The sequence below is a fragment of the Haliotis asinina genome, chromosome 1 (genome assembly GCF_037392515.1).
Source record: "Haliotis asinina isolate JCU_RB_2024 chromosome 1, JCU_Hal_asi_v2, whole genome shotgun sequence".
NCBI lineage: Eukaryota > Metazoa > Mollusca > Gastropoda > Lepetellida > Haliotidae > Haliotis > Haliotis asinina.
The window spans coordinates 41,854,906-41,882,001 of record NC_090280.1 but is presented as its reverse complement, the minus strand read 5'-3'; the positions used below and the strand labels follow the sequence as shown (position 1 = coordinate 41,882,001).

General features: G+C 41.4%; 1 protein-coding gene across 1 annotated transcript in view; it reads right to left on the bottom strand.

Annotated features, from left to right (window-relative positions):
• Positions 1–26,871, bottom strand: part of LOC137291662 (multidrug resistance-associated protein 1-like) — a 56,260-nt gene extending 29,389 nt beyond the window's left edge. Inside the window, exons 1-9 of the mRNA XM_067823092.1 lie at positions 26,392–26,871; positions 13,777–13,950; positions 13,222–13,344; positions 12,242–12,370; positions 11,728–11,856; positions 10,946–11,007; positions 9,377–9,508; positions 2,948–3,235; positions 1,712–1,892 (exon numbers count right to left, since the gene is read on the bottom strand). Of these exons, the coding sequence (XP_067679193.1) occupies positions 1,712–1,892; positions 2,948–3,235; positions 9,377–9,508; positions 10,946–11,007; positions 11,728–11,856; positions 12,242–12,370; positions 13,222–13,344; positions 13,777–13,950; positions 26,392–26,427 (1,254 nt within the window). The 5' untranslated portion in view covers positions 26,428–26,871. The remainder of the gene's footprint in view (positions 1–1,711; positions 1,893–2,947; positions 3,236–9,376; positions 9,509–10,945; positions 11,008–11,727; positions 11,857–12,241; positions 12,371–13,221; positions 13,345–13,776; positions 13,951–26,391) is intronic.
• Between the last annotated feature and the right edge of the window lie 225 nt (positions 26,872–27,096).

Genomic DNA, 27,096 nt, shown 5'->3' with positions numbered 1-27,096 from the left:
CTGGTGCCACTACTGCTTCAGTTACTACTACTGCTGCTACTACTACTACTGGTGCTACTACTGCTTCAGTTACTACTGCTACTACTACTAAGACTACTGTTACTGGTGCCACTACTGCTTCAGTTACTACTGATGCTATTACTACGACTACTGCTACTGATGCCACTACTGCTTCAGTTACTACTGCTGCTTCTACTGCGACTACTGCTACCACAACTGCTTCAGTTACTACTGCTGCTTCTACTGCGACTACTGCTACTGATGCCACTACTGCTTCAGTTACTACTGCTGCTTCTGTGACTACTGCTACTGATGCCACTACTGCTTCAGTTACTACTGCTGCTACTACTACGACTACCGCTACTGATGTCACTACTGCTTCAGTTACTACTGCTGCTACTACTACGACTACTGCCACTACTGCTTCAGTTACTACTGCTGCTACTACTAGGACTACTGCTACTGATGCCACTACTGCTTCAGTTACTACTGCTACTACTACTAAGACTACCGCTACTGATGCCACTACTGCTTCAGTTACTACTGCTACTACTACTACGACTACCGCTACTGATGCCACTACTGATGCTCCTACTATGACTACTGCTACTGATGCCACTACTGCTTCAGTTACTACTGCTGCTACTACTACGACTACTGCTACTGATGCCACTACTGCTTCAGTTACTACTGCTGCTTCTACTGCGACTGATGCCATTACCGCTTCAGTTACTACTACTACTACTAAGACTACCGCTACTGATGCCACTACTGCTTCAGTTACTACTGCTGCTTCTACTGCGACTACTGCCATTACCGCTTCAGTTACTACTGCTACTACTACTAAGACTACCGCTACTGATGTCACTACTGCTTCAATTACTACTGCTACTACTACTACGACTACCACTACTGATGCCACTACTGCTTCAGTTACTACTGCTGCTCCTACTACGACTACTGATGCCACTACTGCTTCAGTTACTACTGCTGCTTCTACTGCGACTGATGCCATTACCGCTTCAGTTACTACTACTACTAAGACTACCGCTACTGGTGCCACTACTGCTTCAGTTACTACTGCTGCTACTACTACGACTACAGCTACTGATGCCATTACTGCTTCAGTTACTACTGCTGCTGCTGCTACGACTACTGCTACCACAACTGCTGCTGTTACTACTAATGCTGCTACTACTACTACTACTACTACTGCTGCTGCTGCTGCTGCTGCTGCTACTACTACTACTGCTGCTGTTACTACTGACGCTACTACTAAGATTGCGTACTGCTGTTACTGTTACTACAACTATTACTAATATTGTCGTAGCTACCATTTCTTGCAGCGCAATAATAGCTACTGCTGCTGCTGCTGCTATTGCTACTACTACTAGGGGCAGTGGGTTATCCCGGGTTTGATTCCCCACACAGGTACAATGTATGAAGCCTATTCCTGGAGCCCACTGGAATATTGCTATAATCGGTGTAAAACCATGGTCGCTCACGCTTCTACTCCTACCAGTTCTTCACGTACTGCGCTGCTGACCTGGACCATCACTAAGATTACTGCTACTGGTTCCACACCAACGGCAGGGACATCAATAATATCTAATTCCTTTGCGTCACTATGCCACTTTATTAACCAACTACACAAACACTTGGTCTCTTCACGCTGTCCTTTGAGGGTCAGTCCAGCACAATGGTCACTCACCTTTTTGTACACCGCAGCAACCAGACCTGTCCTGACCTTCAGGGAGGTGTTGTGGCTGATGTAGAAGGCCTGGGCATTGAGCAGTGAGACGGAGACGGACACCAGAAAGAAACACACCGAGAGACCATAACCCTTCCACATCGTCTCGGTCTGTTTGTTTTCGATGAACCCGATCATTAACCTGTTAAAAATATTTTAATCAACTTATTCTAATATAAAAGCATTTAGTAATTCTGTACCAGTAGCACCTGCTACTTGCTGCTACTACTACTGTGTCTTCTTCTACTACTACTGTGCTGCTGTCACTACTACAGTTACTACTGCTGCAGCTACTACAACTACTAGCTACTATGCTGCAGCCACAACAAGCACTGCTATTGCTGCTGCAGCTACATCAACAACGGCCACTAGAGTGACTGCAGCTTCAGCAACTACTGCTGCTAACAACATTACTGCTCCTGCTATTACTATTACTGTTGCTGCTACCACTACTGCTACCACTACTGCTACTACTACTGCTGCTGCTTCAACCACCATCACCACTACTACTACAACTGCTACTACTACTACTACTACAAATACTACTACTTCTTCAACCACGACTACTACCACTACTACTACTGCTACTGCTACCACACCTACTCATACTATAACTGCTACAACTACTGCTTCAACAACTATAGAGCCGTCTCCTATTCCCGCGGGTTTCCTATTCTCGCAGTAAACACATTTTCTGCCGAGGTCACCGATGCGTGATACCTAGCGGTTGTTTACATCACTGACCAGTATTTAGGAAGTGGCCCAAGTCTGTGAATTATCAAAATTTTTCAGAGTAACGAATATTTGTGAGTTTTAACCAATTTGGAAAAATCATAACTTTCCCACGCCCTTCCCGATAAGATTCCCCTACCTTACACCCAATAACGTTACTTTCTCGTTATACCACGAGAATAGGAGACGCCTCGAAAAGTCAGTGGTGGACGACCATGTTTTTCATCGAGCTCAAGTGAGATAATACACTTTATGGATCAAGCAGTTGATAGATGCAGATGTTAGAGGTGGAATCTCTTCATTTAAAAACAACAAGCATACATACAAAAAGAACTGTTCATATTATTTTTTCAGCTGATATTTGTAAGTACTGCGAGAATAGGAGACGTCAGTATACTACTGCTGTAGATATCATAAAAACTACTTTCTTTGGAGCAGTATAAGAGTGTGTAAGTAGAAGCTTACTTGAGTAACACTGGATTCAGGAATCGTATAATGTCACAAGCAAGTTTGAATATGTGTGCCCTGCTCAGATCCGGTCCGTATGTCTTCAACAGAGCCTTGAGCACCTGAAAAGTGCTGACTTTCCCCGACGCTGTGATGTCATCAACCTGGGACGTCTTGTATATGACGTCAGGGAGATCATCCTTCTTGGGACGGGTGTTTCCTGGTCCCTGTGATATGTGCTGAAGCTCCAGGAGGCTCTGTTTCTCGGGGATCTTCGGAACATGAGTGGCTCCGTCTGGGATGTTTCTGAGTGAGTGAGATTTAGTAGGTTTACAAGTGACTTTTTGTAGTGAGCGATTGGTAAGTAATCAAATGTACATTAAACAATGCAGTGATCAACAGCATGAGCAATTGGGATACGATGGCATGTGTCAAGCAAGTAAGCGATACAATGACGTTGTCATGGATAAGATCAATAACTGGTTTCTAATGGCTTGATGAGGGAGTGAGAGGGCTGAAAAATAAGTGAGTCGTCGAAAACAAGTGAATGAAATATTTCAATCCAAATAAAACAAATTGTGTTATTTTACTTCCCTAAACACACATGAAAAAATGTCTCGGAGTGCACACACAAATTTACAGATAAATCCTCATAAATTTTCTATTTGTTTTCTTTATTGTTCACAGAAAAGTATTTTTTGTATTTTTCTGGGATATGTACAGTGAGTGAATGAATTTAGTTTTGTGCCGCTTTCACTATTGTCACATAGCTTGAGTGTACCGATGTTAGAAATATAGTTGATGTTCACTTTTTGATATGCTTTCATAAAGAAATAATACTTCAGTAAACATACGGCAAATTGTCGTCTTCATTTGGCGAATATGTGAAAATGCGGACCGTGAAAACATGCGTATCAAATTGATTGATTAGTATTGTGTCACTGAGTTTCTGTGTCTTAAAATGCAACCTATCATCAACGCCAAATTATTAAAATCTAAATATTTTACATATTTAAATACTTACCTTACCGTAGGTCTTATGCGTATTACCTCAAGCTTCGCTAGAAGAGATCAGACAGTTGCTGATTCGCCATTCCCTAGATGGCTACCTCATGTAATCTAAGAATGTAATCACTGAAGTCACGTGATCTCCCCACTCGTGCAAGCGCGAACAATTCAAAAGTACTGGCAACAGGAAGGTCCGAACAGTCCAGAGTGGGGAAGAGCATCCAGCGTTGGGAGGGAGTCACCGCCCTATGGTAAGGTAAGTATTTAAATATCTAAAATATTTACATTTTTTTTTATTTTTACCTTACCTTACCATAGGTCTTATGCATATGGCTTCAACAGATGGCTGGAGGTGTGGACTCCAGAGGACCATCCCTCAGCAACCAGTGCACATGCATTAGGAGACCCAGGAGACCCATGCCAACAGTCGTAGGACAAACCTGGAAACAGGGCAAAGAGTAACCCAAAGGAACTCCAAAGAAAAACCGATGCAGCCTGAGGGTGAGGTTAATTTCAAGACCAACGGTAAGCAAAAGCGTTATTACCTAATGGGCGGCCGGCCAGCCGGGTAAGTTGCTGGGCAACCACCAACGGACCTAAAGACTGTTACCTCTCCATGTCCTCAACCGCTAAGTCCCTCTTGTAGTGGGGACCGAAGACGGTTGACGACTTTCAAAAGCAGCCCTCCATAATGCGGCACTGTACAATTGGCTGTCCAGGGAGCTGGTTCTTGGCTACAAAATCCCACATGAGACCCAAGTGGGCTCGTCCATGCCTCAAACTGAACCTGCGTCAGGGCATGAATTTCACTAACTCTAGCTGCAGTAGCCAAGGCTAGTAGAAAGACCGTCTTTTAAGACAAAAGTTTGAAAGAGGCTTCCTCTAAAGGCTCATATGGAGGTCCTCTTAGATGTTGCAGGACGATGTTGAGGTCCCAAGCTGGAGGACGAAGCTTGACTTTCTGGTCCTCCAACTTGAAGGCCTTAAGTAGCACAATAAGCTCTGGTACCTTGGAAATCTGTTTATCCACTTTAATCGCCAAGACGGAGTTCAGAGCCAACAAGGTACTGCCTCTAAGATGCTTTGAGTTGTGGAGGAACAGGAGGAAGTTTGCCACAAACTAAGGAGAGGCTGTCATCGGGGCTTGAGATCTTTGAGCACAAAACCTCTCAAAAGAACGCCACTTATCGTCGTATAAGGACCTGGCGGATACTCATTGCGCACGAGCTATGACACTTGCCACGTGCAAGGAGTAGCCCTTATCTCTTAGAGTCTTCTGTAAAAGACGCAGCCATGCAGTTAAAACCTCAGCAGGTCTGGATGAAGCTGCCGGCTGTGCCGATGTCGGAGCAGATGTGGCCAGACTGGGAGCTGGAACAGCTCTCCGCTAGCGAGATGTCGTAGGTCGGGAAACCACGGCCTGGCTGGCCACCAAGGAGCAACCAAAAGCAGTCTCAGGCTCTATGTCTCCTTGATTTTGGCAACCACATCTGAGAGAATGACTGGTGGTGGGAATGCGTAAGCGTCCAGACCTTCCCACGACAGGGACACTGCGTCGATCGCCCACGCCTGCGGGACCATAAAGTTACTGAGTGGAAACCCTGTGCTCCCGGGCGATTATCTTCGCCACTTGAGATGAGTACCCCTTGGCCCTCAAGTCTTAAACAGATGGTCCAGGTGCATAGATAAAACCATGCCAGATCCAGGTGCAGTGTCCGATTGTGGGGATGGTGCAGCAATTGGTCCCATTCTGGAAGCCAATTATTTTAAACGTCTCTCGACACAACATATACTCTGTTGGTGATAGACGTAGAGGGCGAGATAAAGCGTCTGCCATGAAGTTGCAGGCTCCTGGTATGCGAGATACTTTTATTTGGAGAAACAGACTGACAATCACGTCGAAGGGTAGAAACGTCAGGTGTAGTAGAGGTTGAGGCCTCGTTGACCCTTGTTTACCTAGGAGGCTACTATTGAGTTGTCCGTATGGATCATCAGTAGCTTGTCTCTTGGTGTTGTCGACAGTGATAGACATGCATCACCACTTTCGTCTCCAACTGGCTGATGTGAAGAGCTAGATCTTCACTCTTCCAGAATCCTACTGCAACCTTGTTGCTTAGATGGGCACTCAATCCTTGGAGGGAGAGATGTGTCTACCTAAAGATGGTTGTTGAATGACGGTTCTAATATGTAAGTTCCTGTGCAAACATTGACAGGCCAGTCTACCATAACAGGTGTGGTCTCAAGACATCCAATGTCGTAAACCTGTCCGGAAATGAAATCATGACCCAGAAACCGCTGTCATAAACGTAATAGTAGATGTCTACGTCTGATCATATCCTGAGGTGACGTGAGCAAATCAAGTAGATATTATCACTGAAATAGTGATAACGGACAGAGTACAACTTGTTTTAAGCATCGTCTTGAATTTCGACCCCCCGAAACTCGGACGGCGATGTGATGAATCAAATCCTGCGGAGTTAGATTCTCAAGTCATCCAAGCTGAGTTAACAGCCTGACAGTGAAGTCCAACTGTAAACTGAGTTGACCTCTTTCAAGATAAGCTTGTATACCGTGAAGATGCATCATTCTTCGACTTCAGATCAACCACGCTGTTCATTATGAAAGTGCTGACATTCCAAGGAAGTCTATTTATATCTGGCTGGCTGTCCGATCAGAAAACTGCCATTCATTGCTGCACGCCTCCTGATAGGCAGCGTTAACCATGCTGTTTGGCGAGCACGTGTCTAGATGAGTAAAGCGCGCGAAAACCCTTCCACCGCTTGAAACTGACGTAGACAAATTATTTTTCAGGTAGATGCGAGTCGAACTTTCCCCGAAGATAAATACCGTCCTCTCTTGTAATCGGAGGTGTATTTAGAAGTGGTACTTTGTTGTTGTCTCGAAAATCTTTGTGACAAGATGAGTAAAGCACGCGAAAGAAACTTTCTCCACTTGAGGCTAATGTAGACAAATTGTAACGTAAGGATCTTCGAGGATGTGACCAGTCCCTCCAAAAGATACCCAGTCTCCCACCTACCGGTGTTGGAATACCCGGTAAGGTGATTGATCCTCGAGACGTTGTCTTCAGACAAGACCCAGACCATCGCCGCCGCCGCTGAGGTAGCTGACGCCAGCGCAGATATCGGCTTAAGTATCTGCTTGAGTTCAGCATTGATGGCCGCCAGCTTAGAATCCTGCACTCTGTAAGAGGACTGCGAGGAGCCGATAACCGCTTCAGATATTCATCCTGGACAGCCCTGTTGTCCGCGAAATCCAGGGTGTGTACTAGTATCTTGTAATCTGACTGCCTGGACTCAGACGCTTGATAGTCGGATTTAATGACAATTTCGCAAAGTCCGCATCTAATAAAGCCATGGTGTCCGCCACCATAGGATGAGGCGGGATGAGTAGCTCCGGGGATAAATGAATTGCTGCAGGGTTGCTGGAATCAGCCGAAGGCAAAGGGCAGTCAGGTACCCTGTCAGCAATCCACTTGAAGAGGGCCGATAAAGGTAGGTAAGTGCCATCACCATCGCAGTTGTTTCCTGCCTCCTCGCCGTAGTCCGGGCAAAAAGCCTGTTCCTCCAGGACACTGAAGTCGAATCACGCCGCTGTGTAGAAGATGAAATCGATGCGCGAGCAGCAGATTCCTTGGACGAGATCCGAGGTGGCTCCGGCGACTGCAAACGCCGAGTTCTAGAGGAGCACCGAGGTGATCTGGACCAGGAGCGCAAGCGACTTCTACCTCTGGTAGTAGAGTGAGAGTCTTCATCCAAAGATCATTGCGGGGACCGTGAGCTAGACCAAGAGCGCCGGCGATGACTACGGTGCGGGGTACGGGATCGCCGACTCCTAGGGGACCTGGAGCGCTCTGCCTCCAAGCGCCGGCTAAACCTCTTCCCTGGACAACGATGCGACACCCTAGGTACACGGTAAGGCACAGGCACAGGGTCCGTCGTCGGAATAGGTGCTGGTGTCGGGATATGTGCTGGCATAGGCATAGGTGCTGGTGTCTGCAGCAGCGCCGGGTGTCAGGAGGGAACGCAGGAGCCTCTGGACTTCCTGATGAGACAGATCCACGAAGGAATCCGAGCAAGGTGGTTCCGGAGACGAGCGTACAGACGTCACGGAGGAGCGCCCCATCCCAGGAGTCGGCACAGGCGTTGACGGCGGTTGTAAGTCAGGGTCGTCCGCCAGAGATCCTGACAAAGACGCTGGAGATGATATCCTTCTCTTCCGCTGTGCAAAATGCTTCCTCTTAGCCACAATTAAAGTCTGAAATCCGCCACTGATAACGCCTCGCAGTACTGGCAGCGTCCGTCAATAGAGCAGGCTAGAGACGCACAATCCGGGCACCAGGGGTGGGGATCCTTAGCCCCTTTCTACCCTTTGCATACACAGTTAACTGTAACAGACAAAAACCTCAACAACCACACCCCCGCACTTAAGTAGGCACACCCGTAAGTGCGGGACAGCGAAGGATAAACAACCAAAATGGCTGCCTGCACAACAAAGCAACGTGGCACGAAAACATAAATGCAGTGAAACATAGCCAGTGATAACAAACGACATGGAAAACCACATGGAGGAAGAACAAACAGCAAGTTATAATACCCCCACAAATGCCATGCCACACTCACACATGACGCGGTCGAAACCACGCCGGAGTAGGAGAAAAAATAACACGAGGTAGCAAGGTAAGTGCAGTTAAATAATTCTTTACCTGACATGCACACTTAAGGGATACAAACCATACCTACCCATCAGGAAACAATTTTATTGAACCACAAAGTAGGTAAACTTAAAGCGAACCAAACACGTCTGAACAGACGAACGCTAGAAGTAAAAGTGATTTTTGGATTGTTCGCGCTTGCGCGAGTGGGGAGATGACGTCACTTCTGTGACTACATTCGGAGATTACATGAGGTAGCCATCTAGGGAATGGCGAATCAACCACTGTCTGATCTCTTCTAGTGAAGCTTGAGGTAATATGCATAAGACCTATGGTAAGGTAAGTTAAAAATTTTGTTATTGTTTTCAACGTCCCCATAGTGTATGTTTAAGACATTGCACAAAAAAGACGCTTCTCTTAAAGTAATAGGGCAGTGGCGATTGGTGTCAAAAATTTAAACACTGCCGAATTGCTCTGACCTTCACCTTTGACCTCAATGTGATAGGTACATTAAATGCTTTATCAAAAATCCCAATTTATAGTGAAGATATATTTCTTTATACACAGCAAACATTTTCTCTGAAAAATAGCATGGATATAATGGAAACGCCCAGAAATTACATGCTGCCCAACACTCGTAAGTCTGGCAACAATGGATTTGGAAAACTGGAGATTCCAAGCTTCATAACAATGCCAAATACACCTCACTATAACTTCACTATAACTTAAAATATAAATGGTTTTCAGATGAACTAATCAATACGTACGTGCGGGACCTGAAAAGGTATTTTTCGAGATTCTTGAAGAACCTCGGGGCAACTTGTTTACATTTCATATGAGGGGGGAGGTCCCAGAGATCCTCTTCCATCAGCGGACGGCGCCAACCCGTCCAGATGATGCTGTGGAGAGAAGGTAAAGCAATCTGTGAGACTGGCCATGACAGTAATTCGAATTTTGAAAATTGGTGAATAAATGAGCCTGGACCTGGAGACAATCATAGACATGGAGACATGGTAGAGTGAGTGAGTGGGTGAGTTTAGTTTTACGTCACACTCAGCAATATTCCAGCTATATGGCGGCGGTCTGTAAATAATGGACTCTGAACCTGACAATCCAGACGTGTGAACCAAGTCAGCAAGCCTGACCACACGATCTGGTTAGTTGCCTCTTACAACAAGCATAGCCGCCTTTTATGGCAAGTATGGGTTGCTGAAGGCCTTCACGGGTCATTGGTAAAGTAATGAGCCTGGACAAATAACATTCCCAAAGAAGGTTCGTGAGTTCGTGAGTGAGTGAGAGAGTGGAGTTTATGCTGAATGGGTGGGTTAGTGAGTTTGACCACAGGAAAATCAGATTAAGAGGTTTGAATCCCAGACAATTACTTTGGCTTGTCTGTACCATACTCACACTGGACAGATAATCTAAGATGAAAATCTGATCTTCATAACATCTCCATACCTAATTTGCCTGTACTTTGTCATTTAACAATAAGTTGATACTCAACATATTATTATGAACATATATTGTTACAAGAGCATATTTTCTGTAAATTGTATTGTTAATTGAGCAATAATTATTGTAGGGCCACAATGTTAAGTGTTTTAAATGATAATTACTATGGGTCACATTTCGTTTCATAAATGTTTAGTGCTATTTGTAATTTATCAGCAGGCTTTTCAGTTAGTTCTCTAGAGTTACCTCCCTTTGATGATGTTTTGAAGTGAACAAGAGGCTGGATGAGAGAATTCTACGTTAGTGGCAATGGTTGCAAGTGCTCGAAAGTTCTTGAATCAATGACTGTATATGAAAAGGTCAACGCTTGACCTACATAACTGCTGCCCGACTGCTCACTGTGTTATATTCAGTAAGCTGTTTCTCACTCTCACACCAAGACTTCGGTGAGTTTACATTATATTTGTGACCCATTACTTTAGATTTGACTTAGCTGCACTGTACATGAAACCTCTGTTGTGAATCTTTTGTATCTTGCTGTTTTTTTTGCAGAATACAAAATATTGAAAATTTCAGACTTCTCAGTGTTATTTTCTCACACATTTTGTCACAGCGATATTTAACCGTAACAATATGTTAATATGTATCCCAACACAGAAGTATCAAACATCTACAAACACAATTAACCATGAGTGAGTGAGTTAGTGAGTGGGTTAAGTTTAATGCCGATCACGTGTCGATTACATATTGGATATATATCAAAATGAAGTTGTCAGTGTGAGAAGTTGAATGCCACAGGCGGATCCAGATGGGGATGCAGGGGTGTGCCCTACACAACCCACCCCATCCCTCCCTCTTCTTTAGAGTGTTCCCCTGACTTATACCTGCGCATCCAACCAAATGTGACCTTCTCCGGGAAAGAAGACATGGTTTCGGGACATGGGATCTGTACAAAAGAAATGCACCGCAACTTATAACAACTGACATACAATATTGACATAAACCTTAATCAGTATACCAAAGACACTAACCTTGGCACCAGCTGTTTCTTTGGAGTGAATGTTGTTTAACGCTGGTTTTAGTAATATTACAGCAATAGTTAGTGAGTGAGTGACAGTGAGAGAGAGAGAGAGAGAGAGAGAGAGAGAGAGAGAGAGAGAGAGAGAGAGAGAGAGAGAGAGAGAGAGAGAGAGAGAGAGAGAGAGAGAGAGAGAGAGAGAGAGAGAGAGAGAGAGAGAGTGTGTGAGTGAGTGAGAGAGTTGAGTTTTACACTGCTTTTAGCAACATTCGCACAATATTACAGCGGGGGACACCAGAAATGGGCTTCACACATTGTACCTATACGGGGAATTGAACCCAGGTGTTCAGCGTGACGACCGAACTCTTTAACCCAAGGCTACCCCTGATCCTGCTTTTAGCACAAACAAAGATTAAAGGTTGATTAGGATACATTATTTCAGTGTATTGTGGCCTTGTTTAAACAGGTCAGCTGAACAATGGGCAAAATTGACAAATATTCAATTTCCGAAATCAACTGTTTTACTGTAACCACGAGATCTTAAACAATCTCTTGGACCATACATCCTCCTTTCGCTTCCTACAGCTCACCTGGGTTGATGAGTGTTGGCAGCGAACAACCTACAAAAGCGTATGTAATGTATCCTACCCTCTTTTCATCGGCTCCTCTGGTAAGTATGATTTGATCACTGTCGGCTATCCAGAACAACGAGAACTCCACCAGAATCACAGCGTACTGGAAGTAGAACACCGCCAGGTCAGAAGCAGGCCGCTCATTCTGGAAAAACAAATGAAACATCCTATGTACACATACACCTGAAAATATGCCAACTGGTCTTCAGCAACTCATGTTTGTATAAGCTGAATAATGGGATCGGGTGGTCAGTTGATGTTCATGCTGTTGACCACATACCCTTCAGTCAACATGGATGGCAAAATCGATGACTGAAACATTGACTATGCAACGCTAAATTTCGTCGCTCTCCTTCAAGCAATATTCCAATATCACGATGTGAGACACAAGAAATTAACTTCACAAAGTGTAACATATCCTGTGATATTCCTTAAATATTGCTAAATGCGTCTCAAAACCTGAGTGAGTCACTCACTACTACGTGCAATTAATGCGTTTTTTATTGTGCAAGACGGTAATGGATACAAACCCACTGCATTGCTCTGGTGTAGAAAGGAACGATGTCACAAAGCAGCCAGAGAAACCAGAACAGGAAGAGCAGGCACGGACTGTATAGCCCCTTCCGTCGTGACATCATTGTCAGACACATGGACAGACACTGTACAGAGATAGGTAAGGTGAAATAAAGTGAGTGAATGAGGTTGACTTACGCCACTCTTAGCAATATTCCAGCAATATCACGACAGGGGGCCTGGAATGGGCTTCACACATTGTACCCATGTGGGAATTCAACCTGTTATCGGCGTGACGAGCAAACGCTTAATACTAAGCAACCCCAAGGTGGAATAAGGGAAACGGGGCATTTAATTAAGGAGCGCCCATGTGACCAAGCGGTTAACTGCAACACTAATGAACTGACAAGTTAAGCATATCATCTATGGGATGACCCCACTCCCTGCTACCGAAACTTACTGACTAAGCACCAGTTTAACATTGATACCCTACTGAGACAAAGTAATACGACTCATGAGCAGTCCTTGAATTGCCCCCCCAAAAATTCAGGCAGGGTAAAACCAAGTACCACAATTTAATGTCGCTTGTAAGACACAAATCTGATCATTAACAGGTTAAAGGATTTTGTTTAACACAGCTACACAAATGATATTCAGGCAGCATAAAACCAAGTACCACAATTTAATGTCGTTTGAAAGACACAAATCTAATCATCAACAGGTTAAAGGATTTTGTTTAACACACATACACAAATGATACGATAAACGTTTCTCTTACGCTGCCCCAACTGTATCAATCCCTGCCTTCCTTATAGGAGTCTTTAAAAATTGACCTATAGACTGAATCAGCTTTTACGGATGTGGCAGTATTTCATAGGATTGGTTCTTGTGTTATTTCAATATTCCAAGTAGACCAACAACCTCTCAGACAAATTGTCCGCCGGCGGTTATGGAACAACAGATGGAACAGCTGATTGATGGAGCTGAGTCTACCTACCAGTGTGGCAAGTCGTATACCAGCTGCTGTGTAGGAGGCCGGGGTCTTTGATATGCTGTACGGCTCCAGATGCCCTGATACCACACTGGCTATTGCCAGCCCCACTAACACCACCTGGACTACCTGAAACAAACACAGGGTGTGCATGCATACAACAAAAGCAAAAACATTCAGTACAATATCAAATACACAATTTCTTACTTCCTTCCGAGGATTCAGGGACAAAATATATCTACAATATCCAAGGCTTGAGACGAGTTGACTTGAGTTTTACGTCACACCGGCATTATATAGTTATATAGTTTTGAGATCAAGTCTTACTGCAGAAGCATTTTAAGTTCAAGTCCATCTCTAAAAACATATATTCATTACATTATTATTTAAAGACAGAGAATGTCCTAAAACCAAATTCAAAAGCAGACAATTGGTGAAAATTTCTCAAGGCAATAATCTACTTGTCTCTCAAGGAATGCGGTGCTGTAGGGGTAGCCTAGTGGTTTGAGAGTTCGCTCGTGACGCCAAAGACCTGAGTTCGTGTTGTGTTTCTGAACTTACCATTTTGGCGATGCAGAGTTTTGACAAGGGATAGTGCTGGTTGATACGATGGAGGTAACGCAGGAAGACGGGGAGGGTTGCCCAGAGCCAAACACATGGCACCCATGTCAGAACTGTAGTCTGGAAACATGGTGTGAACTCTGGATAGGTGTTGTTGGTCAACAAGTCCAGATCCTGAAAGACGAAGCAGCATATTACCAAACAACCCGTCAATAAAACAGAAATTCTCATAGCTCTCGCTGTTGCCTTCCTTGGTCATGTCAGGATTCGCTGGTCATGGTTAAACTCCACATTAAACATGACTACTATATTTGTCTTGTCTTGAAGTATATTCAACAATCAGTACTGATATGAACTCATGTGTAGTGAACTTGGACCTGAAACCACCCATACTACAGGGGGTGCCAACATTAAAAAATGGTGGGGTTCAGACTCCATAATGAAGGGGAATTCAAATTCCCTAATAATGGTTTGCTAGCTTCAATTCCACATTGCAGGAGGTGCTTACATTCCATGATGCAAAGAGTCCTCAGATACGGATGAGTATAAATCATGTATTGCAATGGGTGCTTAAATTCTATAATGCAGGAGGAGCCTAAATCCAATAGGTGCTTGTAGGATGTTCTTTATTCCATAGTACAAGGGGTAGTACATGGATTAATTATGCGGGGGTTCTTATATTCCATGGGGCGCCTCAGTTCCATCAAGCAAGGGTGCTTATATTCCATAATGCAGTGAGTGCTTTAAATTCTTTCATGCAATGGGTGCTTGGATTCCACATTGTAGGTAATTGATTCCCATATTGCAGGATGTGCTTGATTTCCATGATGCAGAGGGTATTTATACGAAGGGGAAAATTAAGGGACCCCATAAAATGCCATGTGTTCTTTTATCTTTTTCAGGTTTCCTCACAGGTTTTGTACCTTATGGCTTGTGACAAAACCTGGGAACACTTGTGCTTTAATGCGATCCCTTACTTTGTTCCTGCAGTATATATTCCATAATGCCAGGGTGCTTATATTTCATACATCTGAGGGTGCTTAAATTCCATAATGCAAGGGGTGCCCAGGTTCAAAATGCAAGGGGTGCTTAAATTGCTAATATGGGATGTGATCATGGACTCGATTCTCAAATTAATGCCAGCACCATGCCCGTGACTGTGACTTTCATCAAAGTCGTACACTTGTATTATGTCTGTCTTTTCTCTTCCAAGATGTTTCATTAAACCCAACCCACTCACTCGCACAATCACCTTGTGCTCAGTTCTCTTCCAATTGTTCTCTGTTTATCTTGACTGATTCAGCTTTGTCGGGTTTCTTTTGGCCTCGGTCTACATTCTATAGTACTGGGTGCCGTTGTACAAAGCGCTTAGCGCTAATGTGACCAAAACTCCCATAATTTAACATATGCTTAAGGCAGTCTCAGCATTAATGTGACCCAAATCTTAACACAGACTTTAGGTAGTCTTCATGCAAAGGTGACTGTAACTGACATACCTTAACATATACTTAAGGTAGTCTTAGTGCCAAGGTGACTGTAACTGACATACCTTCACATAGACTTGAAGGTCACATGCCACGTAAAACACAACTTTGCAGATTCTGATATCTTTCGGTATGCACTTACCAAAACAAATCATCAAACATGCCAATTCAACCTGTAAAGTTGTAAGTTGTAAAAAGCGCGATGAAAAAAGGCAGCAAAATCAGAGTTCAAACAATTTACTAAAATTCCCTCTTCGCTGGGGAAAAAGTGGTTTCAACAGCTGTACTGCACGGCACCCATAACGCATGTGCAGTGAATAGGTTCGCGGAGCTAGAAAAAGAATGCATGTCTGGAGTATGAGGTCGTGAGCAGTAGTCTAATCTTGGTTGTGTACACAACCATAAACAAAATAAATTGATTTATGACTCTTGCACCCGAATCCTGTCTCTGCCACATTATGTAATTAAACAGATGTGATACTTGTACACATGACATGTTTTTATGTCTGTGGGTTGCAAACAAACTACATCCATTTTTCTCAGATGACTGGATCTGGCGGAAACTGGTGCAAACTCTTGTCAGTTTCAAGTCCTGTTTTGTACTTGGACGAATGACAGCTTAGAGCCACGCAGTAGTTCACCATCTCTACTGGGATAATTTCGATTGGATTGAACGCAAATTCAGAGAACATGTATTTACAAAACCCAACATCACTATATATGTTCTTTATGGCTAACAACTTCTTCTGTAGTGTATATGACTTTGTTGGACAACGGTATATGAATCCATAGGCATCCATCCACACACATTAAGTACAATAAAAGAAGTTGTTATCCATAAAGAACCTTACTTTCTTGTGACTCGTCATGCTTTTAAAATGCCCGTCAAAAAGATCATCTTTCTGTACACACAATAAGCACTCAGCGTATCAGCAAATGAACCAGCCAGTCAGAAGCTGTCATTACACTTGAGTGCACAGCCTCCCGCTACGACTTGGTTCGGTCTCCCGAGGTCCTCGTTTCAAGGGAAGTAAGCCCAAGTACATGATATTGCACTTTTGAATTGCGATTGTACGCTCATAATATTGTTTATTTGTTTTCTCACAAGCAGCAATGTATATTATATGTCATGAATAAGTGATAAATATGTTTTAATTATGTTTGATTTTTTGTTGCATGTGACCTTTAACCATAGTCTTAGTGCAAAGGTGACGGACTGTAACTGGCATACCTTAACATAGACTTAACATAGTCTTAACACTAAGGTGACTGTAACTGCCACACCTCAATGTAGGCTTAAAGTAGTCTTAGAGCTATTGCTGTTTAAAACAATACCCAGGTCGATAGGGTAGTACGTTCTTAAAATATTCACTCATCCCATTGTACATCACGGTTTGATTCCTAACAGGTCTACATTGAATGAAACCCGTTTCTCACCTGCCTCGACAGAATATTGCAAAAACACAGAGTAAAGTGATATGCCTTCTCTATATTAGGTTGTGTGTGTGAACATGACACTCGATACATAACAAGACCTCTCACTTGACAATTTTCTGGCGAATTTGAGGTGGTGTCGTGTTGTTCCTCTTACAGTCACTTCCTTACACGACACACATGCTGCCCGATCTATTAATAGCTGATATGAATATAACAAATATATGTATGGCATATGTTTATTCAGATGCCTCCATGTGGCAGCTTTAGTATCAAAAAGTTTAATGTCAAATACTTAGTCTGTAGAATGTCGCATGTGAATCAATGATTCACTCTTTCCTGAGATGAATAAAAGTTAAAGCCTGTACATAATCCCTATCTATCAGTATCATTCACTCTTTCATGGGAGGAATTAAAGATAATCCCTGTATATGATCCATAAATATAATGAGCGAAAATATAAGGGAACACCACTTCATGGCAGTGTTTATTTATATATTTCCAGATTTCCTCCAACGTCATCTACCATTCGAGTATCTGTTACCATTGTTTAAATTCGGATAATACTTGGCTTATATACTAGAGGTTGATGAATATTAAGAAAAGAATGTAACGTTATGGATAACAACATCTGTATTATATAAAGGTGCAACTACTTGGTATATGTTCTTACACTGTTGTCAATCAAGAATGCAATAGCACAGCAATGAACAGAAATATATGTGTAAATCTAACTGGGATTAATTTGACTTAAGACAATATGAAGGTATTTACGGGATACAAGAACAAGAACACACATGACAATGTATATTGGTTATAATGCAGAATGTACTGTAAGCTGTAATGATGTATCAAACTATTGATGGATTGCAATTATGGAATCTCCGACAGCAATTAAGTGACGATAGAAACGAAAAATTATAGACGCATTGATAGTGTGTGTTATTATCAATAGTTCAGTAACTGACCCCTGCTGATAAATGTGATACGGAAGTACCTGATTCGTTTACGGTGATTTAGAGTTATCCACTCCTGCTACCTCTTAAACTTGATTTTTTGCCCCTTATTATAATATTAGAAGAGACTGATACATTGGACACAATGGACTATGGCTATGGCAACAGTATGTTGAAATAGACTATCACTATCTCAATAAGCCACTGACCCACTAAACTAAAAGTCGAGTAGCAGAACAAGAGATGATTTTGGTTGTATTGGGCCACCCTGGCCAACCACATCGGCCTCTCTTTGTTATTCATAGCTTCAGCTTAGCACGATAACTTTCTACTTGGGAGGTCATAGGTCGGCATGCACGGTTACAATGCGTGACATGACCTTCACATCCAGGCACGATGACGACAGCAAAAATAGAGACAAGAACATATTTAATTGTCATTTGTTATTCTAACATTATAATACAACTGTTCATCAACTAAATTTATACCATTGTCCATTTCTTCTTCTTGTACAAGTTTGGCGACCAAACTTTTTCAGACAGAGGGGAAGTTATCATGAAGTACTAATTCATACTAAAATTCATTATAACCAGTACAAGCAAAACATTAGCATTCAGATATTATGAAAATATAAATACAGAATATTAGTTTCATAATGAACCAACAATAGCCTAAAGAAAGACACCAGTCAAAAGTATTAACCTCATTTCACAGACATACTATTGAAAAGGGTATAAGTTATGACTACACAGTTTCACAGATGTTCTAGTTAAAATCCTTGCATGAGGTAATCAGAACTCCACTATAAGACAAACCATTCACTAAGATTCAGGTTATGTCTAGACAGTTTAATAAACTGCTTTGATGAGGTAAACATGACATCACCTACAGTAAAATAACATTATGCAAACACATTGGCTATTGTAGGTTACTCCCAATTTTGTATCTGTCAGCAAATCATAATCTTTGCATTGTTTCAATTTTAGTTAAATAGTCTCAACCTCCATTTGTCCATCAGTAGGGTTTGAACTCCCAACACAGGTCAGTTCTAGCCCTCAGCCCAGAGGGTTGTACCGACCCTGTGTGGCCACTGTTGTATTCTATTTCTTGTAAATAAAATTGTAATTAGCTTCTTGTAACTTCAGAGTCTTTGCTGAGTTAATTCCCCCAAGCAGAACAGCATGCCAGTTAGATAAGGGATTTCACTGGAACCGTCACTTGGACCCAAGACCCTTATCATAACATATGCATAAAATAAAACAACAATACAATATTCATAAGGAATAATAATTGAATACCACCTATACAACTGAAGACCAGAAAACTCAAGATATCAAAATGCAAGTAAATGTCTCAGATAGGATTTGTATAAGAAATGTCTCTCTGCTTCTTATACATGAAATCTCATATGCACGGGCATGTTCCTCCGTGACTTTCTCATAACAGTTCCCTTCTATTGGCAACTGACCATCTATGTCATGACTGTCCATCTACCTCATTGTGTAAAGTCACCTGATAATCATGTAGAGTCACGACAGTTAATCAAGCCTAACAACTCTCAGAAATTTCTGCGGGAAGTGAATCAAGTTGAAGTCGGTTACAAAGTACTTTAATAACCATTCAATATTTTCTCATTAAAACAGCAGATGCAGACCTTTGAGCAAAAACATGGTAAATTAAATTACAGGTCAAAATTTTTGTTTGGATCATGAACCTTTTTTTTCTTCACAATCACAATAATTTTACAACACCAACTTCTACATCCAGATTATAAACTCATAAAGCATGCAACACCATAACACAACATGGAATCACTTATACATAAGGACACCAGTATGTGTGAGTTCATACATGCTGTTATGAGTGAGTTTATTCTGAGCCACACTGACTCTTAAACTGAAGTCATTGCACTGTCCTCCTGTTTGGGAAGAAATTAACTATATATATTGCTTGAGTTACTGTTGTACAAGGTGGTGGAGCACAACGTCTGCCTGACTCAGTATTGGATTATTCTTCATGTCTGTGTATCAGTGAAACTGACATGAATTAAATAATGAGTCCAAATAAGCGTCCATATATAAGATATGAAGTTTATAATAGCCATAACATTTACCCCTATCCAAGTCCAGTTTTTTATAAAGACAGTATCAGTTGGGTCTGGGTAAATTATTTTTTCTCTATTGGTGCTTTTATGTCATCAAAGACTGATACTCTCCCTTGAATGACTTAACATAATAAAGTTGAGTGTTTCTGTCACTGTATATAGTTAGGCAATTCTGATACCAATGTACGATACGGTGTCTGTTCATAGATACAGATAATTCCCCTTTGTCCAAAGGCAGTATCCAAATGAAAATTATAGGTATGTAAGATGCATTGTGTCAGTGGTACTTAGTTCTGTTTCGTCAGTAATGTCATCGTCACTTAAAGTGTAAAGCTGAATGGTCCCCAACATCTAAATAAACTCATGCATATGATTCCACTCTGAAACACTCTCCTGTCTGTTCCTCTACTATTAATCAAGTCAATATCTCTCCTAAGTGAAGGAATATTCAAGTCCCAACTGTTCGTCACCAATATACCATAAAACATATCACTTTCCGACAAGGGATGTTTACTACATCAAACAGGCTGCAGAACAGCGCGCATTGCTCATACCGTCTCTGTTAGTCTTTAGACTGTCCTCATTGTTCAGAAACCGGAGGTAGATGTCTATCTACCCCACACTAGAGAGTGTCAGTCATCTCTAGACTCTTTTGAGCTTTTATTTATCATTAATGCAAGCATGTCCCTCTGCTTCGTATTTATCAATTCTCATAAATGCAGGAATGTCCCCTGCTTCATATATATTAATTCTCATAAATGCAGGAATGTCCCTCTGCTTTTTATACATGAAATCTCATATGCATGGGCATGTCCCTCTGTGACTTTCTCATAACAGTTCCTTTATATTGGCAACTGACAATCTATGTCACGAATGTCCATCTACGTCATTGTACAAAGTCACCTGATAATCATGTAGAGTCACGACAGTTAATCAAGTCTAACAACTCTCAGAAATTGTTGCTCTGCAAGGCAAGTGAACCCATTTGAAATCGGTTATTTAGTACTTTCCAAGTACTTCGACCTTTCCCAATTTGATTTCAAATTTTCCTTAAATATTTTTCAAATGTATTCTAAGTTTCCAATTTTAAATATCCCAGTTAAATATCCCGGTTATAAAAATATACTTAAATCATTCAGACATCACACAGTATTTTGTTCGTTCACACTTTCCACAAAGATGCCATTTTACAAATATAGTAACAAAGTACTTTTATCAGTGGCCTGGAAATGGTATTCTTTCTTAAGATGATTTGTTTTGTATGTTGTTTAACAGTGAACTCATCAATATCCCAGCAATATGACCCCGGTCGGTAAACAATCGAGTCTGGGTTATCCAGTGATCAACAGAATGAGTATCGATCTAAGCAACTGTGTCAACCAAGTCTGCGAGTCTGAACCCCCGATCCTGTTAGTCGCCACTAACGCAGAGTGAGAAATAGTTTTCAAATTTTAAAATTTCAGTCGGGGTAGCAATAGCTGAAAATCACTAGCCCACAAAATAACTCTCTAGTCTGACACTTGAGTGTAGAGACAAGTTTCATGATGATGCCACTACTATGATCAAGATTTATCAGGCTTTTATCTTACGAGATTTAAAAGAATGTTATAACTTAACAAGTGCAAGAGAACTTGTTTGAGTGGCATTTTAGAAGTTGAGGTGTGCAAATAGGACAGATTGTATGGATAACAACTTCTTTATTGCGTGATAGCGACGTTTCGGTGCAGATTCTTGTACCGTTGTCAAGCATGAATGAGGCATGAAATCCAGAACTTGTATATATATATACTAATACAAACAATGGGATAACATGGTATACAAAGAAAACACAATTGATAACCGGAGCAACATAATGCCATAATTGGGGAAACAGAAAGCTGGAGAAGCCAGTAGTAGACAAAGGATAGTGAATGGAAGCCAGACATGTACAAATAAAGGGGGGTTACAATGAAGGAGGATGAGATGTTTATACAATAGATTGGGCTTGGTAGAGGAGTGCATCATAAGCAGATGGAATGAAGTATCCTTTGTCACGGTTGAAGGTGGGATACTTCATTCCATCTGCTTATGATGCACTCCTCTACCAAGCCCAATCTACTGTATAAACATCTCATCCTCCTTCATTGTAACCCCACTTTATTCGTACATGTCTGGCTTCCATTCACTATCCTTTGTCTACTACTGGCTTCTCCAGCTTTCTGTTTCCCCTATTATGGCATTATGTTGCTCCGGTTATCAATTGTGTTTTCTTTGTATACTATGTTATCCCATTGTTTGTATTAGTATATATATATACAAGTTCTGGATTTCATGCCTCATTCATGCTTGACAACGGTACAAGAATCTGCACCGAAACATCGCTATCACGCAATAAAGAAGTTGTTATCCATACAATCTGTCCTAAGTGCAAGAGAAGGATATATTAACAAAATGATCCCATGAAACTTGACTAGTCAGTCAGACCAGTGACTGTAGAGATTTACTGGCCCGAATGGATCTTTACTAGCAATGGGTAACTGGGCCAGAGGCTTGTCAGGACAAGCATGGGTCGCCTGAGACCAATTCTAAACCACATGTCATGTAGACAAGATGTCTGAAGTTCCACATTGTATGACACAGTGTATGACAGATATGATGAACACATATTTCACTGGATTTTTTAACTACTGAAACATAGGGGGAAAAGACAATTAATGATTGAATGCAATTTCTTGTCATCGCTTGGGAGTACCAAAAGACCCTGTCTTCTCAAAAAAAAAAACAGAAACAAAAATGTTCAGTCTGAGACGAAAACCTTCGTTCCAAATACAAATGTGCCTGTTTGAATTTGTCCAATTCAAAAAAGCCCCTTTTTCCCCAGTCGCCCAAGGTATGATGCTCACTGTATCAGTCACTAGTCGTCACAAATCACCAATAGCGATACGTATGAAACAACAAACAGAACTTCCTCACAACAATGCAATAACCAGCACACGTTTATGCCTTTAGAAAGTATAATGGTAAATGGGTCGACGTAAAAAAACGACATCTGGGTTTGTTACGGGAAGTATGTTTAATAATACATGTTCAGGGACAGGAAGTGTTACTATACAGTTATGGACTATAACCATGAGCGACAACAGAAACAATAATATGTAAACTTCGCAGGGCGAATGTATGCGACACATTTTCTAAATAATTAAAAAACAATCCAAAAAGCAAACAAAATGTATTATCCATCCTTGCATAAATATACCATAAATGAAATATATATAAGTAAAATAAAAAGTAAAAGAACAACCCCCAAAACAAACAAAATACATAATCCATACTTGGTTAAATATACCATAAATGAAATACATAAAAGCAAATTAAAAAAATAATAATAAAATAAAAAATGTAAATTAATAAAAAATATTAACAATATTAATAGTTTTTTTCTTCTAATATCATGCTTTAGTAATGATAGGTTTAACTACAATTAGATTTTGATGTGTATGCTACCATAAATAGGCTACACGTGGGAATATGTGGAATGAACACTAAGTGGTATAGGAGAAATATGAATACTATCATTGTTGCTCTTGATCATTTTACATGTGAAACAATCCCATGCCTAATCTCTGTCTAACTTTGTACTTTCAACTGAGCATGAAATTAAACAGACCATTCTGAAATCGCCCACCAAATATTGCAGTGTGGATCCACTACCCACATGCCTGTTCAAAGAATGTATTGATGAAACTGTGCCAGTAGTCACACACATTGTGAACCAACCCCTTGAACAGTCTACTGTTCCTAAGGACATGAAGCAAGAACTAGTAACGCCTTTGATAAAGAAGGCTAACCTAGATGCAGAAGTTCTTCGCAACTACAGGCCTATTTCCAGTTTGGCATTTGTATCCAAAGTATTGGAGCGATTCGTAGCACCAAGGCTAAACCAACACATTATGGCCACTGGCAATGCTGAAGTCATGCAGTCGGCGTATCAATGCCAGCACAGTACTGAAACTGTGTTTTGTTAGAGTACAGAATGACATTTTGGAAGCTGTTGATACCAGTGGAGCTGCCATTCTTGTATTACTTGATCTAAAGACTACATTCGACACCATTGACCAGGCCATCCCATTGCAGACCCTAAACCAAAGATTTGGTGTTGACGGCTCTGCTTATGACTGGCTTAAATCATATCTATCAAGGCGCACTTAGGCCGTGAAGATGTAAAATAGTGTGTCCAGGAAGGTACAAGTTCGCTTTGGTGTACCTCAGGAATCTGTCTTAGGGCCAATCTTATTCTCCATATATACTTCACCTTTGGGACATATAACCCACTGCCATGGTCAGTCCATACATCTCTGCGCAGATGACACGCAGCTATATCTTGCATTCAAAGCCATTGACCAGATATCTCTCAGCTCGGCTTTCAGTCAAATGACATTCTGTGCAGAGGACATTAAACAATGGATGGCTTGCCACTTCTTAAAACTGAACAGCAAGAAAACAGAACTTGTGATCTTCTGTCCCAAGCCTGCACGACAGAAGTTGAGTCTTCCATCATTACACATTGGAGGCCATGTCATAAAAGCAGCTCTGAAGGCAAGGAATCTTGGCTTTGTCTTTGAATCAACTCTTTCACCTGAATCACACATCTACAAAATATGCCTCAGGGCTTATGCCAACATACGCAATATCAGTCAGATAAGGAGGTTCCATGACTACCAAAGCTGCTATTTTACTCGTCCAGGCATGTGTGCTCTCGCATCTAGACTATTGCAACACTCTGCTGTATGGACAACCCAAGACCCTCATCAACAAGTTGCAGCAAGTACAGAACACAGCAGCCAGAGTGGCGATGAGAACACGAAATCTGACAGCGTAACACCTGTTCTTAAGCGCCTTCATTGGTAGAAAGTTGAACAAAGGGTGAAATACAAAGTACTGATGCTTGTGTTTAAATTAAAACAAAAACTCGCTCCACCCTATCTTCAAGAGCTGATCACAAGTTATCAACCAGGCAGAGCCTTATGGTCAGCTAGTCAGAATCTGCTTGATCGCCCATCTTCAACATCAGCAACCTATGGTGTCCATAGATTTGCAGCAGCAGGCCCGGCACTGTGGAACTCACTTCCCGAAAACATACTATCTATGTCATATGTGGATGATTTCATCATGAAGTCATCAAGACTGACTTGTTCAAGGAGGCTTAATTCCTAGTATTGTGTACATCCAGTGGGTTGTTACACTCGAAGGGCACTTTTGGGCAGCTGTGCTCAGCTGGTAAAAGCGCTATTTAATCATACTGGCTAGAGACCAGTTATTGACATTTTTTAGTTTTTTTTAACAATTTGCTACATTATTTCTTAACAGAATGAAATAAAATTTGTCTTGATGATAGATCAGCTTTTAACCGATGTTTTCTGCTTGTTTACAGTTACCGATCGTGTTTCTCCAAAACACAGGAAGTGTGGTAGTGTATATTGTGCTTTCCCAACAACTAACAAGACAAATTATTGCCATTTCTGAATTTTTTATGTTATTCATCTAATTTGACATAAACATGGTAATAAAACTTTTGTGTTTCAAACCTTGATATATAGAAGAAATTTCATAATTGGTATTTGTTTAAAAAAAGAACCTTAAAAGAACAAAACTCGCTCACCACAGGGTTGAACTTATGAAAGTTGACATTTCAAGTAGTAGTTTGCAATTTTGGAAATGTTTGTTTTCTTGAGGAATAGCGAAAAGATAAAGATGAAAACTGACAGTTATATTTTGTCAGTATCGTCTGCATGGTATCTCAGAGTCCATCAAACGGAGATGGAAATTTGGGTCAATTCAAAGTTAAGTGATTGAATGTTTACATTATGGGTATTTCAGACAAATTAAAATCTGTACTTTTTATGGACTGAATTGTCAAGTCATAGATTCACAACACAGCCTGGATAATTTTCATTCAATTCCCATCGTTTATGAAATTTCATGTCAACACACTAACGGTCACTTGACATACCCTGGCGTGTTTGGGTCTCGTTTTCTGAGGGATTCATATTTGTAAAGTCTACAACAAAAAATACTCACACAGTGTTCACGAAAGGTGTTTCATAGTAACAGGTCATTGGGTCCTGTAAGTTTCAGATGTCTATCTGACTCACTGAAAATTCAGAGGACCCATAGAATAACACACACTTCAGATTTAACATTTCTTAAAAGTGGCAATGAAATTATTAACATAATGTAATAACAAACATTTATAATTATAATCAGCAAACAAGTGTTACATATCACAAATAACAACTTCAGACAAAGTCATTGTGAAATATTCAGACACTGGGGCCGGCAGGTTGCTGACTTCTACCTGACCATTGGTGAATCTGCTGGATTTGTCAGAGGGTCAGACGCTCTTCGTGAACACTGCTCACGTTAATTTAACTCTCGTGACCTATCGTTCTTTGGATGTGTCAATGTGTGAAATGCCACGGAAGTACAAGTAAAACTCTCTGCACAAGCGCTACAACCAGGTGTTGGCGATAATTGGTACGCGGTATTGACCTGTGCCTGTCGCCCTAAATTTAAAAAAAAACATACAGAGAGAATGGTATAAAACTAACAAACTACATGACTAACACAAGTACACATGTTCACTGTTAAAAATCCATACCCAAATTCGATCGTTGCCACAAAACCCGTTAAACATCGTGAGGTGTGCGGTTGTCCAACACGAGATTCTACGCCTATTGTCAGCTGATCGCAATCGTTCCTGGCGGTTTTCTCGTCTTTGTTTGCCTACTACGTTGTGCCTTCTTCGAGGTGTTATCCATACAATTGTTGTCCTCTGTTAAAACGCACATGTACCGATGTCAAGGGAAATCCCACAAATGAACCCACGAAGAATCCATCCTGAAAACTCCATGGTCAGCACTGCCGGTGCTACGCTTTTGTCTTTCTGCTGCGAAAACCCCTGGTGGCGAAACTATTTTAAGAACAAGCCATGCGACGTCACTCTCGTGCTTCAGCCAAGCAAGAGCCGGTGAAATCACACATAACTTAGGCGCTCTTGCGTTGGTCAGACTTCCAAGAAACCTGGCGCGATAAACCGCGAAGTATATCCCTTTTCGTCCTATCTCCAAACGTAATGTTAGCACGCTATAATATCTGTAACATTAAACAAGTGCCGAAGTAGTTTCCATCATTTCCTTATCACGTGACATTGAATCTGCGTTGGACTGCGTGGCTGATAGGCAGACTGAAGAATTTTCACGTTTGAGACAGTAAGTTAGGTTCGAATCTCATCTGAGCTAAAAACACAGTTGTTATTTTTTTCAAAGTACAATTATTTTTTAGGATCATTTACAAATAATGCAGT